Source organism: Lactuca virosa, chromosome 9 (assembly GCF_052849685.1).
Source record: "Lactuca virosa cultivar CGN04683 chromosome 9, Lactuca_virosa_CGN04683_v6, whole genome shotgun sequence".
NCBI classification, from domain to species: domain Eukaryota; kingdom Viridiplantae; phylum Streptophyta; class Magnoliopsida; order Asterales; family Asteraceae; genus Lactuca; species Lactuca virosa.
In genome coordinates, this window is record NC_136434.1 from 147,424,460 (window position 1) to 147,441,092 (window position 16,633).

General features: G+C 38.5%; 3 protein-coding genes across 4 annotated transcripts; all 3 read right to left on the bottom strand.

Annotated features, from left to right (window-relative positions):
* Positions 1-2,694: 2,694 nt before the first annotated feature.
* LOC145139901 (uncharacterized) lies at positions 2,695-3,572 on the bottom strand. The gene is made up of 3 exons (XM_079073569.1): positions 3,327-3,572; positions 3,087-3,272; positions 2,695-2,952 (listed from the first exon to the last, which is right to left on the bottom strand). The coding sequence occupies exons 1-3, from the start codon at positions 3,570-3,572 to the stop codon at positions 2,695-2,697; spliced, it is 690 nt and encodes a 229-aa protein (XP_078929695.1).
* A 1,230-nt stretch (positions 3,573-4,802) lies between these two features.
* On the bottom strand, positions 4,803-7,769 carry LOC145136051 (putative clathrin assembly protein At1g03050). Of its 2 annotated transcripts, none has more exons than XM_079070249.1 (3): positions 7,527-7,769; positions 6,671-7,446; positions 4,803-5,270 (listed from the first exon to the last, which is right to left on the bottom strand). In XM_079070249.1, the coding sequence occupies exons 2-3, from the start codon at positions 7,425-7,427 to the stop codon at positions 4,942-4,944; spliced, it is 1,086 nt and encodes a 361-aa protein (XP_078926375.1). In that variant the 5' UTR covers positions 7,428-7,446; positions 7,527-7,769; the 3' UTR covers positions 4,803-4,941. The 2 variants fall into 2 exon arrangements, with proteins under 2 accessions (XP_078926375.1, XP_078926376.1); XM_079070250.1 differs by having other exon boundaries at positions 7,518-7,769.
* A 5,637-nt stretch (positions 7,770-13,406) lies between these two features.
* Positions 13,407-15,561, bottom strand: TRM11 (tRNA modification 11 protein). Its single transcript, XM_079074426.1, has 6 exons — positions 15,181-15,561; positions 14,889-15,100; positions 14,510-14,827; positions 14,367-14,441; positions 14,191-14,265; positions 13,407-14,073 (listed from the first exon to the last, which is right to left on the bottom strand). The coding sequence occupies exons 1-6, from the start codon at positions 15,389-15,391 to the stop codon at positions 13,519-13,521; spliced, it is 1,446 nt and encodes a 481-aa protein (XP_078930552.1). The 5' UTR covers positions 15,392-15,561; the 3' UTR covers positions 13,407-13,518.
* Between the last annotated feature and the right edge of the window lie 1,072 nt (positions 15,562-16,633).

The following is a 16,633-nucleotide window of genomic DNA, read 5'->3' on the forward strand; positions in this document are numbered from 1 at the left end:
CCCTACAAAACATGTGGGTGTCATATCTCATTTTAACATATTTTCGTTTTTTTTTTAATTGAATAAAATTTAAACAATTAAAAAAATACTTCATTAATTAAACAAAATACATGCTAAATTTTTAAAAAAAAAGCGAAACATATTTAAAAAAACATTGAAACATAGTTGAACAAGTCGTCTAATCATCGTCGCTTGACACATCATCAAAATCTTCATCCCAATATCCTTCAAACATTTCCGATTCCTCATCTGTATCATCGAATAAGTCGTCTTCAACAAAATCGTCGACAACGGTTCCCTGCGAGCATTGAAGACGTGTTCCACCAAATCAGCGCGAAGGTTGTGGTGTCCAACCCGGTCGTCTACTTCCCCTCTGTTCGCCATGTATGCCTCCGAACCAATACCAACTCCTTCAACATTTGGTAAATTCTCATTCTCGTAGCGGTAAATTGCCCTCTCCTCATCTTCTAAAATCATATTATGCAATATGATACATGCGTACATTAAGCTACTTATTCGTTTGTGCTCCATAGATCGTGTCAGTACAGAGAGTATCTGCCAACGCCTCTTTAGGACACCAAATATGTAACGTCCGGTTCCCGGTATGTATTTAATTAAAATTTATTCGTATTTGTATAGAAACTCGACGAGTTGGAGGCCCCAAACTCGTCGAGTAGGGATGGAAATTGGACGCGGGATGGGAAGTCTACTCGACGAGTAGGACTGGCAGAATGAAACCCTAATTATCAGGGTTTTGCACCCTATTTAAACACCTTAACCTCCAAAGGTTGGCCTCATTTGCAGCCTTCATTGTCCCAAACCCTAGCCATGAAACCCTAATGCCTTGTGTGAGCATGTGAGCCATTTTGAGAGAAATCTTGTGTATTTGAAGCTTGTGGAAGAAGGAGAAGCTTGAGGGCCCAAGAAGAAGCTTTTAGATCCAGAAACTTCACTTCATTCTCAGCATTTTCTGGTAAGCAAGTCTCAAACTTGCTTAATGATTACTTAGATCTCTTCATTTTCACTTTATTGGGTTTTTGGTCCAACTAGCATGATCCTTGGGAAATGGACGTCCCAAGTGAGTATACTTTCAGATCTGGAGCCTTGAAGGGCTTTCATGGCATAAAAGTGCAAACTTTATGGCCATTGAAGCCCCATGCAAGCTTTAGGACATCATTTTGGCCTTTTAAGCTCCAAAAGGCCATGCATGGAGAGAAAGTCAGAGACTTTACGTGTTCATGTGGTGTCTAGGGTCTAGATCTCAGTTTGTATGCCTTAGCTTGAAGTAGTAATGGCTTTTGGATCAAGATCTAAGTCTTAAAGAGTTAGGGTTTGAGCTAAATCCATTAAGGAAGGCTATTAACGGGTAAAGTTAGAAAATTTACCCTTAAAATGACATTTCCAGTATGTATATAAAGTATGGAGCTTAGATCTGAAGGATAGGGGGCTTAATCCATTAAGAAAGATTATCAGACTGAAGAACTCGACGAGTTCATAGAGGAACTCGACGAGTTGGGGCGAAGTATCACGATTCTGTAAAAGAATGACTCGACGAGTTCAAGGACGGACTCGACGAGCTAAATTGAGAAGTATCGATTCTATTCATAGTAGGAACTCGACGAGTTCATGAAAGAACTCGACGAGTTGGATCGCGATTTCAGGGTTTTATGATTTATGGAACTCGGCGAGTTGAGTCAACCCATAATGTTGACTTTGACTTGGACTTTGACCAGAGTTGACCCTTAAGGGGTCATGAGTATGAAAGGGTAATTAAGGAAATCTTTTATGTATAGGGGTTTGAGTCGAGTGATATACGGAGCCGGAGTTTTTGCAGCTACTTTTCGATATTCGAGGTGAGTTACCTTCCAGTAGAAGTGGGTCGAAGGCACCAATGTCGGCCCACTAGTAGTTGATTTTAGTTGAGATAATTGTCGTTGTGATAATTGTCTGGTATGCCACTATCTGTTATGCCTTATGTGCTAGTATCTATGATATTATGTGATAGTGGTAGGAGGGGTGAAATAGTCCCCGGTTACCGGTTGAAAGAGACCGAAGGGGTAGGCCAGCACCCAGATATGTCTGACAGTATGTTTATGCTATGTTATTATGTGGTAGTGGTAGGGGTGAAATAGTCCCCGTAATCGGGTGAAATAAATCGGAGGGTAGGTCGGGCACCCAGATATGCCTGATATGGGTAGGACGGGCACCCAAGTATGCCTGACAGGGGTAGGTCGGACACCCCGGTATGTCTGACATGGGTAGGTTGAGCACCCAGGTATGCTCAACAGGGTAGGTCGGGCACCCAGATATGCCTGACAGTATGTTTATTGTATGGTATGTGGTATGATGGGGGAACTCACTAAGCTTCGTGCTTACGGTTTTCAGTTTTGGTTTCAAGTACTTCTTCTTCAAAAGGAAAGGAGTCGGCATGATCGCAACACATCACACCATGATTTCCGCACATGAGATTCTTGGGAGTTATACTCTGATGTTTTTTATCATGACATGTTTTGACTATTGATACTTTGGTTTGGATATGACTTAATACTATGGTTGTTTTCAGACAAATGGTTTTATAATATTTAAATTAAAAATGAAATTTTTGGTCTTAAATTTTGGGATGTTACAAAATACGTGCTCAGATTCTTGTTCCGCCTTAAACTTTAATCGTTTTTCATCATTCATACATATGAATTATTTCACAAATACTGCTGATTCGGGATATATTCCATCAGTAAGGTAATACCCACGCTTGTATGACGTCCCATTTGCTACAAACGGCACATCATACGATTTGCCAAGGTAGATGTTGTTGAATATCGAAGATTGATCTAGAACATTGATGTCGTTGTTGACACCCGATGGACCAAAAAATGCATGCCAAATCCAAAGGTCATACAACCCCACTGCTTCTAAAATTATTATCGGTTGCTTTTGATCACCCCGCGTAAACTGACCATGTCATGCATTAGGGCACATTGCCCACCCCCAATGCATACAATCAATACTACCAAGCATTCCAAGGAATACATGCTTGTTTCCATGTATTGTATATAGTTGATGGATGTCGCTAATTGTAGGCTTACGTAAATAGTGACTGTGATAATCACAGGTTTAGCAAACTTGTATAGATAATCCAGTGTCATGCGCTCTGACATCCTCAGATACTCATCCCATGAGTCTGGTCCCATGCCGAATGCTAGTTGACGAATTGCAGCTATACATTTTTGGATTGTGGAAAAACTTTTTTTACCTCTTCCATCAACCCGCTGCTGGAAATATGGAAAACGATTTCGTATATCATCAACAATGCGTAAAAATAATACCTTGCCCATCCAGAATCGACGCCTGAATTTTTCTGCGGACACTGCATCATCAGAAATGTAGTCGTTCACCAGTTGGTTGTGCCCAACTTCACGACCCCTCCGTAGAGGAGGATTTCTTGTTTTTGGACGCGAACTTTCGCCTTCATTTTCTTCCAAATAAGCAAGTGTTGTACGCATGACGTCCCCGATAAACCCTGCTTCCCGAAACGCCAATGTATCGGATGAAGTGGAGGAAGAAGAAGACATTTTAAAATATAGTTTTTGAAAAATGTAGAGAGAATTTTGTGTTTGTTGGTGATTTAAAATTAAGAATTGAAGTTTAATTTATAGGGAAATTAAAAAAATAAATAAAAAAGAAAATAGCCAACGGCTATTTCCCAACGTTCACATGCGGCAAAACCATAACCCACATCTTCCATACCGCACTTTTTTTACCCTTGGTACGGTGTGTACCGCATACCACAACTTACCGCGGTATGTGATGAATGGTGCACCGTCCAACCTTAGAATGTTTATGAAGAAATCCCAAATTACCATTTGCTCAAATATGTTGCCATATTTATCGAATAATCATTGAAAACACCCCAAAATGTTTGTTAGTTGATGCGACATCGACTCCGACTACCTGCTCTGAGGATGTGCTTCTACGCCGGAGACAGATCTGCGAGGTCACAACAGACAAGGCTGTTAGAGCCGCCCTAGGGACTGTGCCCCAGGAGCGGGCTCCGACGGTCAAGTTAGATCATCTAGTAGATCTGAGACGGTCCTCCATAGCTGGAGAGAACCATCTTGGTGTTGGTAGTGGTGTATGGTGGCTGACGGCGGCGGGTGGCGGCTGAGCCACCCGACCGGAGTATAGTGTGGAGGCTGAGTTATGAGGGAAGTCTAGTGGTGGCTGAGCCATTTGGGGAAGAGTCCCCGGGAAAGGTCCCCCTTCATGGAGGACGCACTATTCTATTTATAGGGGACAACTAGGTCAAGGGGAATTGAGTCAGGCCTTGGGTCAGCCCAATTCAGGCCCAACTAGAAAGGAGTTGGGCAAGGCCGCCCGGAGGCGCCGGGCGAGGCTGGCGAGCGCGCCCCAGGAAAGGCTGGTGGGCGCACACCAGGAAAGGCTGGCAGGGGAGCGCCGGGCCGGGCCGACAGGAGAGTCCCCAGCACGGCTGACAAGGGAGCGCCAGGAGAGGGAGCGACGGGCTGGGCCGGCAGGAGAGTCCCCAACGCGGCTGGCAAGGGAGCGCCAGGCAAGGCTGGCAAGAGCGCGCCAGGCCAGGCTGGCGCTCTAGATCAGTCTAGGCCATGCTAGTGGACCATATATCATCAAGTCCCCCAGACTGATGTTATTGGTACGCGACCAATGACATTGGACTGGACTTAGTCATATAAACCGTGCGTCGTCATTAGTCTTGTTAAAAAACTACAATAAAACCAAGTTAAAAAAACAAGATAACAATCTATATTGAGGTAGACCAACTCTTGCCTTACTTGATAACTTTGGTGATTAAAATTTGAAAATCAATATAAGTCTACCTATTACATTACTCGGTCGATATATATACAACAACTAACTTGTGTGAAATACCAAAACTGCCCCTTCTAGGTCTAACACAACGATTTAGTTTGTCACTCCTGATTTCTCTTTCACACGTTCATCCATGGCGTCTAAATCCTTTTGTGAAATATTGTCAACTTCTAGATACTCGACATTCTTTGCGTTGCTAGCATTTTTGCACCAATAATAAAACATGTCGAGTTCCTCGTATTGTTTTGACACTCGCCGGAAAATACCGTAGACCTTCACGGAATGTGACACATTGAGATCATCGGTCTCGAATTTGTCTTTCAAGACACCCATGATTTCTACAATGTCTTTATAAAGTTGGAAGCTTTGTATTAAAACCGGGTATAGAGCTAGAAGCACCAACCTTTGAATCCTTGCTCCACCTATCGACCAAGAAAATATAAGTTATCCAACCGGTTGGAATGATATTAAGAATAAAGAAATCAATGAGATTGTATTTGTTACACAGGACAATACGAGACTAGATAAGGTCATTAAGGCCATTTTTGGTTGAGACAAAAAAAAATTCAGCTTGTCATATTGATATCGGTACTGCTCCGGTCCCACCTTTTTGGAAATGACATGACAAGCTTTGTTCAACTATTTTTAACAATGAGGATGAGCGTTTTTACGTTTTTTACTCATATGAGGTATTTTTTGGTGGGACACAATATTGCAATTTTTGTCCTATTGACATGCATCCTAATACAAGTTCCATTTTTTTTAATAGTTCGTCTATTTTTTTGTGATGGGATCATAAGGGTATTTTTGTCTTTTATACAAGTACATATCTCGTCTTTTTGGGTGGAACAATATTGTAGTTTGTGTCCCTGCATATGTCCTAACTTGACAAGCCTTGTAGGGTCAATTTTTGAGACCATTTACGTATTTGGTACAGACAACAAGAACAAGTTCCTTTACATACTATAATTTTTATCTCATAGACATCAGTTATACTTCTAGTCCCACGTTTTTATCTCTAATTGGGTCTATTATTCATAAAAAAAATAACATATAAAAGTATAAAATTCTGAAAATTTAAAATATTTTTGGTAAAAAAAAATGTCAATACAAACAATTTAATATAAAATAGGTGCAAAAGAAAATATATTTTGTAAATATATGATTTTTGGAGGGTTTTTTAGTAATAAATTTGGTTGTACCTATTTCTCAGTGGGTCTATGGACCATATTTTCAAATAGGGTCATGCACCCCACTTAAAAGGGGTTGCTTTTCTACTTATACCGATAGTAAGTCTATATCACATCATTTTAGTGTAATAAAATATCATATTTTTTTGTCCCATTTACATTAGGCCGTCCGGTATATTCTCAACGGAGCCCTTCGTTGTCCAACTTGGCACCAACCACGAACACAAACACCATCCCTGGTGTCCGTTGTTGGCTATGGTCATTGTGGATTGTGGTGGCTACGACGATGAAAAACACCCACTATGAGGCGTTGGCTCTTCTTCTTCTCTCCCACACTTCTTCTTCTCTCTCTTCTTTCTTTCACGCGGGGAGAGTATCGTGATGGTTGTGGTGGTTCACAGAGGGCTAATGGTGGGTGACTTGGAAGCTCTCCACGACCCTGTGGTCGTGGAGAGATAGTCTTAGTCCATTTACATTAATCCAATAGAATTGGAGGTTGTTTTTTTGAGGGAAGGATTAAATTGACATTTATGCCTATTGAATCAAGAAGATAAACTCTTTTTATGATAATGATAAAAGAGCATGTATGTCTTTTTTGTTTCTTATGTGAGAAATGGGCGGGAAAATATAACCTGCAGGGCGGCAAGCGAGAAAGCGGTCAAGTAATTGCATCAAATGATTAACCCGAGCAAAGAGCTGATCCATGGTCATTTCACGAACAGGTACAGTCACAGCTGCAGATAACGTAAGCTCTCCTCCCTCTTGCACATACGAACACGAACCATGTCTTCCGATCCTCCCTTGCATCTCAAACTCAATTTGCTGATCCAGATCATGCGATCGCGATCCATGCTTTCCTTTCCTCCCTTGAATCATGAACTCATGTTGCTCAAGATCTTGCGAGAATTCACGTATTCCTTTCTTCCCTTCCATCTTATACTCAAGTTGTTCATCCAAAAACAAAGCGTACGCTCGAACAAACGCCGCGTAATCCCACGTACTCGATTTCAGAGCATCCCTAAAATCCGACATGTTCAATAGCCGAGTCCCCCGCCGTGTCGCGAAGAACACCTCCTGCTCGTACGCCGGACCACCGTCGTGGAGGAGTCGTTGAACCAACATTAACGTTTTTAAAGCCACGATCCAGTTTCTGGTTTTGCTGAGACGACGAGATATGGTGTTGACGCATGATGCGACGTAGAGAGGCGAATCGGTTGTTAGGGTTAAGATTTCGACCATGAGATGCTCATCGGGGGGGTTTTCGTCGTGCGATGTGGCCTTGAGGATTGCGACATCGAGATCGGCTAATGACGCTTTGTGACCGTGTTTGGCTAGCCGGATACTGGTTTGATCCTTCACTGCTTTGATTGCTTTACCGAATCTACCCATCGATTTCTGATTAATTAACCTGAAATTTCAAAAAAATTAAGATATCAACAAGATGATCATCATCAATGGCAATGCACAGAGAATACATACTTTTTTTACCTTTTGCAATTTTGACCCAAGAATGAAGAAGGGGTCAAGATTTTGACTTTCTTGTTGTCAACAGCATGGGAGAATAAGAAAGGGAAAGAAGATTTGTTGTTGTGTGGAGATTGTTTTATGTCTTCTTTCTCCCTTTCTTCTTTCTTTCTTATTTTTTTTTTCTTTCTTTCACTCTTTTCCTATACTATTTTCCCCTTAATTGATTCGGGTTTTGGTAATTAGATGCCATACATCTTTCAACATTTTAGCAATTGAATGGGGAAATATAGTGGAAGTTAAGGACCCAAGTGGCATCTCTTTCTTCGCATCTTTCTCTCTCTTTCTATATATAGAAATACGCAATTTTACACAAACACAAAGTTATTTTACATTCTTCATCTTTCTTATATGGGTAAATTACACCAATCGTCCCTCGTGCACATGCCAAAAAGCGTGTTTAGTCCCTATTTTCAAAAATTAACTCGGACCGTCCCTGGTTTGTTTTTTTCTTGCATGCTTAGTCCCTATTGACATGAAATGATCATTTTACCCTTAATAATTTCTTTTTTCATTTCTTTTATTTATTTATCAATTTTAAATTAAAAAAAAAACAAAATAATCTCTCAAGAAATCAATACTCCACGACTCCAAATCCTCTTCAAGACCTTAAACCAAGAAATCGATACATCCACAACCAAAACAATCTCTCAAAAAATTGATACATCATCGGCGATCATTCGTATCTCAAACCAACAAAAAATTTCCACCGGTGAATCCCAGGAGCCCGTTTCTACCCCTGCAATATGTGATTTTATAAATGTCACATAAATCGCCCGATCTGGACTCTCCAGTCGCCATCCATGGTTTGAACTCGTCGATTGCTCAAGAACGACGACGACCACCAATGTATGACTTAGATTTCGACTTCAATTTCTGGAACCATCCCACCCCTTTCCTCCACACAGATCCGGCGAGACCCCAAGCCTACAAATCGGAAAAATCAAACCTCAAAGATCAAACCCTAAACCTGCAAATTGGAACTAACGAGTTACAAGAGAAGAAAGAGAATTTTGATTGACGGAATCAGATTGAGGAACGTGATGTCCACCGTCACCAGATCAAGGAGGATTTCGTCCACCACCACTTCATCTTCCTCATAGATGGTGTAAGTCGGCGGGGGCTAATTTACCTTGTGATGTAGGTTATAGCTTCATTGAGGATTCAATTTGTTGTCTGATGGCTTCTTCAAGTCAACGTGAAGGAGAATCGAGGTTCTTCAGGTCAATGTGATGGCTTCTTGTGTGTGTGTGTGTTTTGTATTGAAGAAGAATGGAGAGAGAGAGAGAGAGAGAGAGAGATAGAGAGAGAGAGAGAGACTACATCGAAGGTGGTGGTGGTATTTTCATGCGTATGAGAGAGATAGATATTAGAGAGTTGTTTTTTTATTATTTATAATAAATAATATTAAAATAACTAAAAATAAATATCCAAGGGCATAATGGTCATTTCAAATGTGGAGTGGACTAAATTCGCAACAAAAACACATATAAGGGACGAAGTTAGCAAGTTTTAAGCAAACGAGGGACGATCGGAGTTAATTTTTGAAAATAGAGACTAAACACGTTTTCTGGCATGTGCACGAGGGACGATTGGTGTAATTTACCCTTCTTATATCATTGTCAGCCCTTATTACTTGATTCCTTTTTCCGAATCTTCCGTTAACAGTATATACTGAAAGTTTGCTTTAAATTTCAAATTTAATTTTGTTAGATGATCCCGCTTATCTACTATAATAAATGAAGATAATTTTGCTACATGTCAATCTCTAATTAGTTTTGTCACTTGTCATTTTGTGATATTTTTTAAATAAATAATATTCACATATCAATTTATGGTTTTTTTCAAATTTTAAAATTAAAAAGTTATATAATACTTATATTTATATATGTAAACTATTAAATGTAATAAATATTATACTAAATTGTAATTATATGTTTCTTATTTCAAAATTTCATTCCTTATTTCAAAATTTTATTTTAAAAAATACTTATTATTTACATTTCAATATTTTATTTTTTTAATCAACCCGTGTAATACACGGGTCTTATACCTAGTTAATTAATATATATATATTAATGGGCTATATTATAGAGCCAAACATGTACAAAAGACATATGTCAATTTATATACATGGCGTGTTCGGCAAAATTAGCTGGTAACGGGTAGCTTGTAGCGTTTTGTTAAACGCTACATGAAATAGCATTTGGATTTGGAGCGTTTTGTTTAAACTAAACGTTTGAAGCTTGTAGTGTCGAACGAGACTTTCTGTTCAAAACGGAGCGTTTTGTCAAACGCTAGAAGCTCTCAAACGCTCCCAAATGCTCCGTGCCGAACACGTCCATAGACTAACATCCTCAATACTTTTAATGAGAGGAACAGTCTCACTTTTATCGGGAGGAATGGTCTAAGCGTTTAAACTAGACTAAAATTCATGTCAACTTATTTAAAACTGAAGGGAACATGTAACACTCAAAACCTGGGTGTCGGATCATTTTGTCAAGGATAAAGTGGATGTGAATCTCAATATTCTTAGTATGTTGATGTTGAAATCAGATGGTAGAAAGATAGACTATGCAGTATGCACACATTAATAATAATACTGGCTTTGATTGATGCATGTCTCAACATACATGATACATTCGTGCATTTGGTGTGCGGTTTTCGTTAACACATAATAATTTAAATGAATTACATCACATATTAGGTAAACTAAAATGATAGGGTAAATTATACCAATCGTCCTTCATGCAGGTGCCAGAAAACACATTCAATCCATATTTTCAAAAATTAACTCGGACCGTCTTTCATTTGGTTAAAAGTTGCACGCTTCATCCCTCTAAACATAGAAAGACCATTTTGCCATTATTTATTTCTTTTTTGATTTATTTTTCTGTTTGTTTATAATTATTAATTATTTATTGATTTGTTTATTAAAAAAAACTTTTAAAAAGAAATAGGGGCCCTAAGCAGACGTTCATAACCCGTCCCCCTCTTTCTTCTTCAACACACCTCCTATCCACCATCACTACCCACAGTGGTGACACCTTCGGCCGACTTCAATACTCTGGTAACATCTCTGGCCGACTCAACCAAACCACCCCTTCCCTTTCCTTTCTTCTTCTTTGAATTTGATCGGTCATCATCGCCTCTCTCTCTCTCTCTCTCTCTCTCTCTCTCCACTTATCACCGCCATCACCTCTTGTAACCACCACCGGTCATCATTCAAATCTTAAAAAACGAACCCTAAACTTGTAAATCGGAGAAGATGAAGATTCAAATCGGAGAAGCAAGCTCAGGTTAAACCCAAATCTTCTCCATCGACGACGGAGACAGAGAGGGGATCACATTCCATGCGGTGTTTGAGATGGTTTTCAGGGCTTGATTTTGTGGTAGTTCTAGGCGGTTTTGGTGAATGTGAGGTTCAGAAATGGTTGTTGGCATTCAGTAGTATGTTTAATTGTTAGGTGGTGGCATTTGAAGGCAATGATTTTCGAGGGTGGTAGCAGCAACGGTTGCTGTTTTTGGTGATGTAGAGGTTAGAAACAGGTGGTGTAGAGGTTGGGTTCCATGATGGGCGACTGGTCGGTGAAGTGGTTCATGGTGAAGGCGGTGTTTAGGAAAAAAATGGTTGATGGTTCTGTGAATAGTGGAGGCTACAAACAAAAAAAAGTGCTCGATTTTTGAGTTTAAGGGGTGTGCTCCGGTGGTGGTTGGCCAGAAGTGGTGGATCGGTGGTTTTTCAAGAGTTAACAAAAGAGGGAGGAAGAGAGATGAGCAAAAAGAAGGTTGGGGTAGGGTGGTAGGGATGTTGAGGTTTTTTTCTTTTATTTTTTAAATTAATAATAATTATTATAACATTTAAATTAATTGGAAAAAAAATACAAAAGGGTATAAAAGTCATTTTATGACTCGTAAGGGATGAAGCTTGCAAATTTAAACTTATGAGGGATGGAGCATGCAACTTTTAACCAAACGACGGTCCGAGTTAATTTTTGAAAATAGAGACTAAATGTGTTTTCTAGCACCTACACGAAAGACGATTGGTGTAATTTATCCAAAATGATACTATCAAATCTCCCGACTTATCTTTTTCTCATCTGGAGAAAAACTCAACAAAGTCACCAACTTTCGTCATTTTTCTTAAACCTCATTTACTTTGACAATGAATACAATCTATTTTTCAAACATGTATCTAAAACTTCCTAAAAAGTAAGCTCGCCATTGTCGTTGTTCAGGGTCTCCCAAAGAATCCTCAAGTTTGTGCGATTAGCATTTTTACCCTTACCCTTACACAGTTACTATTTTACATTTTTATAATGTTTGATCATGAAAGAGTGAGGGGTTGGATTGTGAGCAATTTTTTGCTTTTGAAACATTGTGTGATTTTGTTATTTGATGATACTCTCATTCTTTGAGGTCGAGACTTCAAATCTCGTCGTGGACATAGGCACCGGCGGATCCAATGTATATGAAGTGGGGTGTATGGCCCCACTTTGATGTGGGCCTCACCATATGTGTGTGTGTATATATATATATATATATATATATATATATATATATATATATATATATATATATATATATATATATATCAAGGTTCTACATAACGTGAGGCGTGGCTTGGTGGCAAGCTAAAAGTTAAGTCATGACAAGCCTTGGCGAGCCATGGCGTTTTTCAAGGCGTGACTATTTTATATATATTAAAAGAGATAAATCATGTTATTATTGATTTTTATCAAGTATATCAAGTTTTTAGAAGTGTTATATTAGAACCATGATATATATATATATATATATATATATATATATATATATATATATAATTTTTCTTTTTCTTTTTTGTTAAACATTATCCCCCATTATATGACAATGACAGTTGATCCCCATATATTTTTTTTGAAAGTAATGATTTATTTCTCTCCTGAAGCGGATGTACTTGGGCAATGAGAGTGCTGTTGCATCCTTTTGATTATTATATAACCTTCTGGTATACCAACGGCGAAGAGGCTCGTGGTCTACATGGTCATGAGCGTTGTCTATGCACACCACCCCGGCCTATCGTGGTCGGGTGTTTTTGTGGTGGTTTGTGGTAGGGAGGATGCAAGACAATGACCAATGAGAACGAGTCTCTCTCAGCATTCTGCTTCTTCTTCTCTCTTCGTTCTTCTCTTTGTGGTTGTGATGGGTATACCAAAGTTGGTTTGTGGTTCGTGATGGCGAGGTGGAGATAGAGGTGGTTTGTGGTCCATGACAAGTATTGCAGATGACCTTAGGCCATCCACAATACCCACCACTATAGTGGTAGACCACTATAGAGGTGCGTGCCAATTCATCACCACATTCAACCATTAAAAGGTTGGGATACCTACCACTATATCTCTTTTATTTTTTTATTATTAAAATAAAAAAATATATTGTTTTTAATTAATAAAAATGTAGAGAGAGGTAGCAAGAGATATAGAGAGAAATAGAAATAAAAAGAAGATGATTGGGTGTGGTGGTTCATTCTCTTCACCACAAATTACTACGAAAATGTCTCATCACTAACCACCACTAACATCTGGGATGGTGTTTACATTTGTGGTTAGTGACCATGTATACCACAAAACCTCTTGATGACCATTCCAGATGGTCTTATTAAATGTTAAAAACCATTCCAGATGGTCTTATTAAATGTTAAATTCTTATGCTACCTAATCTCCAACGATTTTTTCTATTATGAGCATGTTAAATTGTCCATATAAAAAAAATTGTCAAACTTCGTTGCTTTCATGAACCATTTTGATTCACATTGGACAAACCACAAAAATAGCCAAATTTTTATGGCTCTGGCTCAACTCATACCAAAAAACAATTTCGTAAAATAATAATATCCAAAACTTATGCATAGCTACATATAACATAACAAACCTAACAAATAACAAAAGTTACAAACCAACATCACCTCATAATCCTACACATATTTCCCCCTATATTTCTTCTTGGGATCCTTCCCACTTTTACTATCCAACTCATCAAATCCCACAAAATCCGGATCAAAAACCGCAGAATGAAGATTCCCTTCCTCCATCCACTTCACATGATTCTCCCTAAACTCCAAATGCTGCACCCTCGCAGCCTCTTCAATCTCATCAGTATACGCTCCAATCTTCACCATTGTCAATAATACCCTGCTATACCGATAACTCAAAATCTGTTCACAGCTTGCAACCAACTTAAAACAAGGGTGTTTTGGGAAATCAACATCCAAGGTATCGTTGTTGTCTCTTAGAACTGGATAGAAGTACACGAGCCTGCCACCTGTCACGAGCATTTTCGCCGCTAGGTCAAGGAGGTCGTGGACGCATTCCGCTAAGCTGTAGGCGGCAGTTGATGGGATGTGGCCGGATCTTAAGTTGTCTGGTACGGTGTAGGGGTCCACTGCCCCTTTTAGAAGCTTCCGGCCACCGGATTTTCTGCCGCCCGCCCGGACCCCGTATGGTGGATCACAGATGATCGCATCAAAGATCTAATGGAAGAAAGGATTGAATGTATGATATTGGACATTTATAAAACTAAAAAAAAAAAAAAAAAAAAAAAAAAGAGCTGATGGCATTTCTGTAATAAAAGACATTGTTATTGTTACCTCTTTTAACCCAGGTCGCCAAGGAGGAAGGTTATTATCTGCTCTCAACAGCGAAACTGGCATTTGCAATCCATACTGTTAAATCAAATATCATCACCAAATTCAAAATTGTTAACATTATATTTTTTTAATTGGTAATAAGGAAAAATTATATAAGCTAAGAAATTTAATTTTACCTGTTTAAAGTTACTCCAGACATTGCAATCTGGGCCACGCCCATCACGCACGACCCGAATATCAATATCTGCTCCCTGAATGTTTTAAATTAGAAAAAAAAAAAACATTTTAATGCAAAAAGTTTCGATCAAAATTCACACACCATTGTCATGGCTCCAAAATGAGCTGCAGCAACAAGAATGCTTCCAGTACCAACAAAGGGATCATAAACAAGCTTCCCAGGCATGGCTTGTGCTTGATTAGCCATCAAAAAAGCTACTTCAGCATCCATGGCAGTGGGCCCAAGATAAGTACGGCTTTTCAATTGATATGTAGGCAAAAGCTTCCTATCAGCAGCACCAACTTCTCGCCCAAAAAAGATTCTTTTGTCAACAATTGGTGGAAGCCCATTGTTAGATTCGTAATCATCGGTTTCAATTAGCCAAAATTTATGCTCTGGGTTACGTAAATCAACTCGACCCTGGAAATTTGATCCTTTCAGTTTCTGATATGAAAGAAGAAAGATATGAAAAGGTGAATACCTTAAAGGGGATGTAGGACATTCCCTGAATGCGAGATGTTTGATCCTTGAAGGTTATGGCTTTTCCGAAGCTATCTACTATGATCCTAAAAGTGCTATCTGAAGTTAGGTATGGTAGCTTTCGATCTTCTGGATAACTGTTTATCGCTTCTTTGAGTTCTTCATATGAAGATCCCTCTCCCCAAATCTCATAAACTCCTTTCACAAGAATACCTGCATATAATCCAAATTGAAATTAGAGCTTCGGTAAAGACAAATGAATGATAAATTATAGAAAAGTGAAGAGTACAAACTTCGATTGGCAATGTTGCGGGCGATATCCTCAGAAGGAAGATTAACGGAGTGGAAAGGAGAATCGGGATGGTGATGCTGAGGTAGCTTCCATTCAAGTGAATGTGAACTGCTTGGATCATCGTCGAATGCACCAAAGAGATCAGCTAGAGATTCGAATTCGGGTTTCCTGTAGTCTAATAATCTGTGGTAAAAGACACAGAGATACCACATTCTTTTGCTGCTTTTTTTCTTGATTTTCTCTCCTGTGTGATTGTTTGTAGAAAAAATTGACGATGATGGAGAGAGTGGTGAAAAAGTAGCAGAAACCCTAAAATGGAAGAGTTGGAGGCGGAGAAGGGAGGGAACGCTGTCCTCACGAATCAAAGGGTTTATGTGCGCAGTCCGTTAAACCCCAAAAAAGGTTTACAGTTTATTTATTTATTTATAAAACTGTTAAATTTAATTTAAAGTATAATATATACATTAAATTTTGTTTCACAAATTTTGTAAAATTAATAAAACAAGTTAGGGGTGATCATCAAAACAAGATACTCGTCCTATGAATCGGAACCGGTCCTTGCAATTTTGGAATTGGAATTGATGTCTATGTGATTGTCGGATGGTTTCGGTCTCAAAAATTAAGAATAGATTGTTATTTTGTAATCCAAAACTAGTCTGAAATCCAAAATGATAATTTGGTTTTGTTCAAAACCAATCCAAATATCAAAATATCCAAACCAAATGGTCTGATCCAAATTATGCGGTTGTCCAATTTGTTTTATCTAAATAGTGAACAACTCTAGTTTCAAGTCGTATCATTCATGTTGACCATAAAATGATCATGATATTCACCACTCACCTGAAATTTCCAATTACCATTATAATTACAAGTGCAACCATTACCATCATCTTTGATTTGTTCCACAAAACTCTAGGTTGTTGGTGTAACAAAACCTTGATTTGATTCAATCAACCTCTGTATTATGACTTCTTTTTCATTACACATTCCGTAATAAACTCCAAATATTGAATAACTGGCTTATCCCTACTATCTATAATCTTGGAATTCAATACTTCACACAAATTGTTTAACATGATATTCGATTTTTGCTTTACATGATAAGGAAACTAAGGTTAATAAATTCAACCTTTATTATATACAACCATTTTCAAAGAATATTTTGAAAAGAAAATACCATAGAAATTTCTCCTAGTCTAGTGATTGGCATGTATTAGTTTGAACCATTCATAAGTTTGATTGTTGAACTTTTTCAACTAATCTCCAAAAAGGGTAGTGTTATGACAGTGTCACATCCCCAAAAAGCATCTTTTAGGTGTTTTCCTTTCCACCTCACCTTTATATTTTCATGAACATGTCTTGTAGAAAATCTATGCTCAATACTAGGAAACACTTTGACTTATGTTAAAATTAAACCATGCAATAAAGTAAACAAAACATTTATAAATAAACTA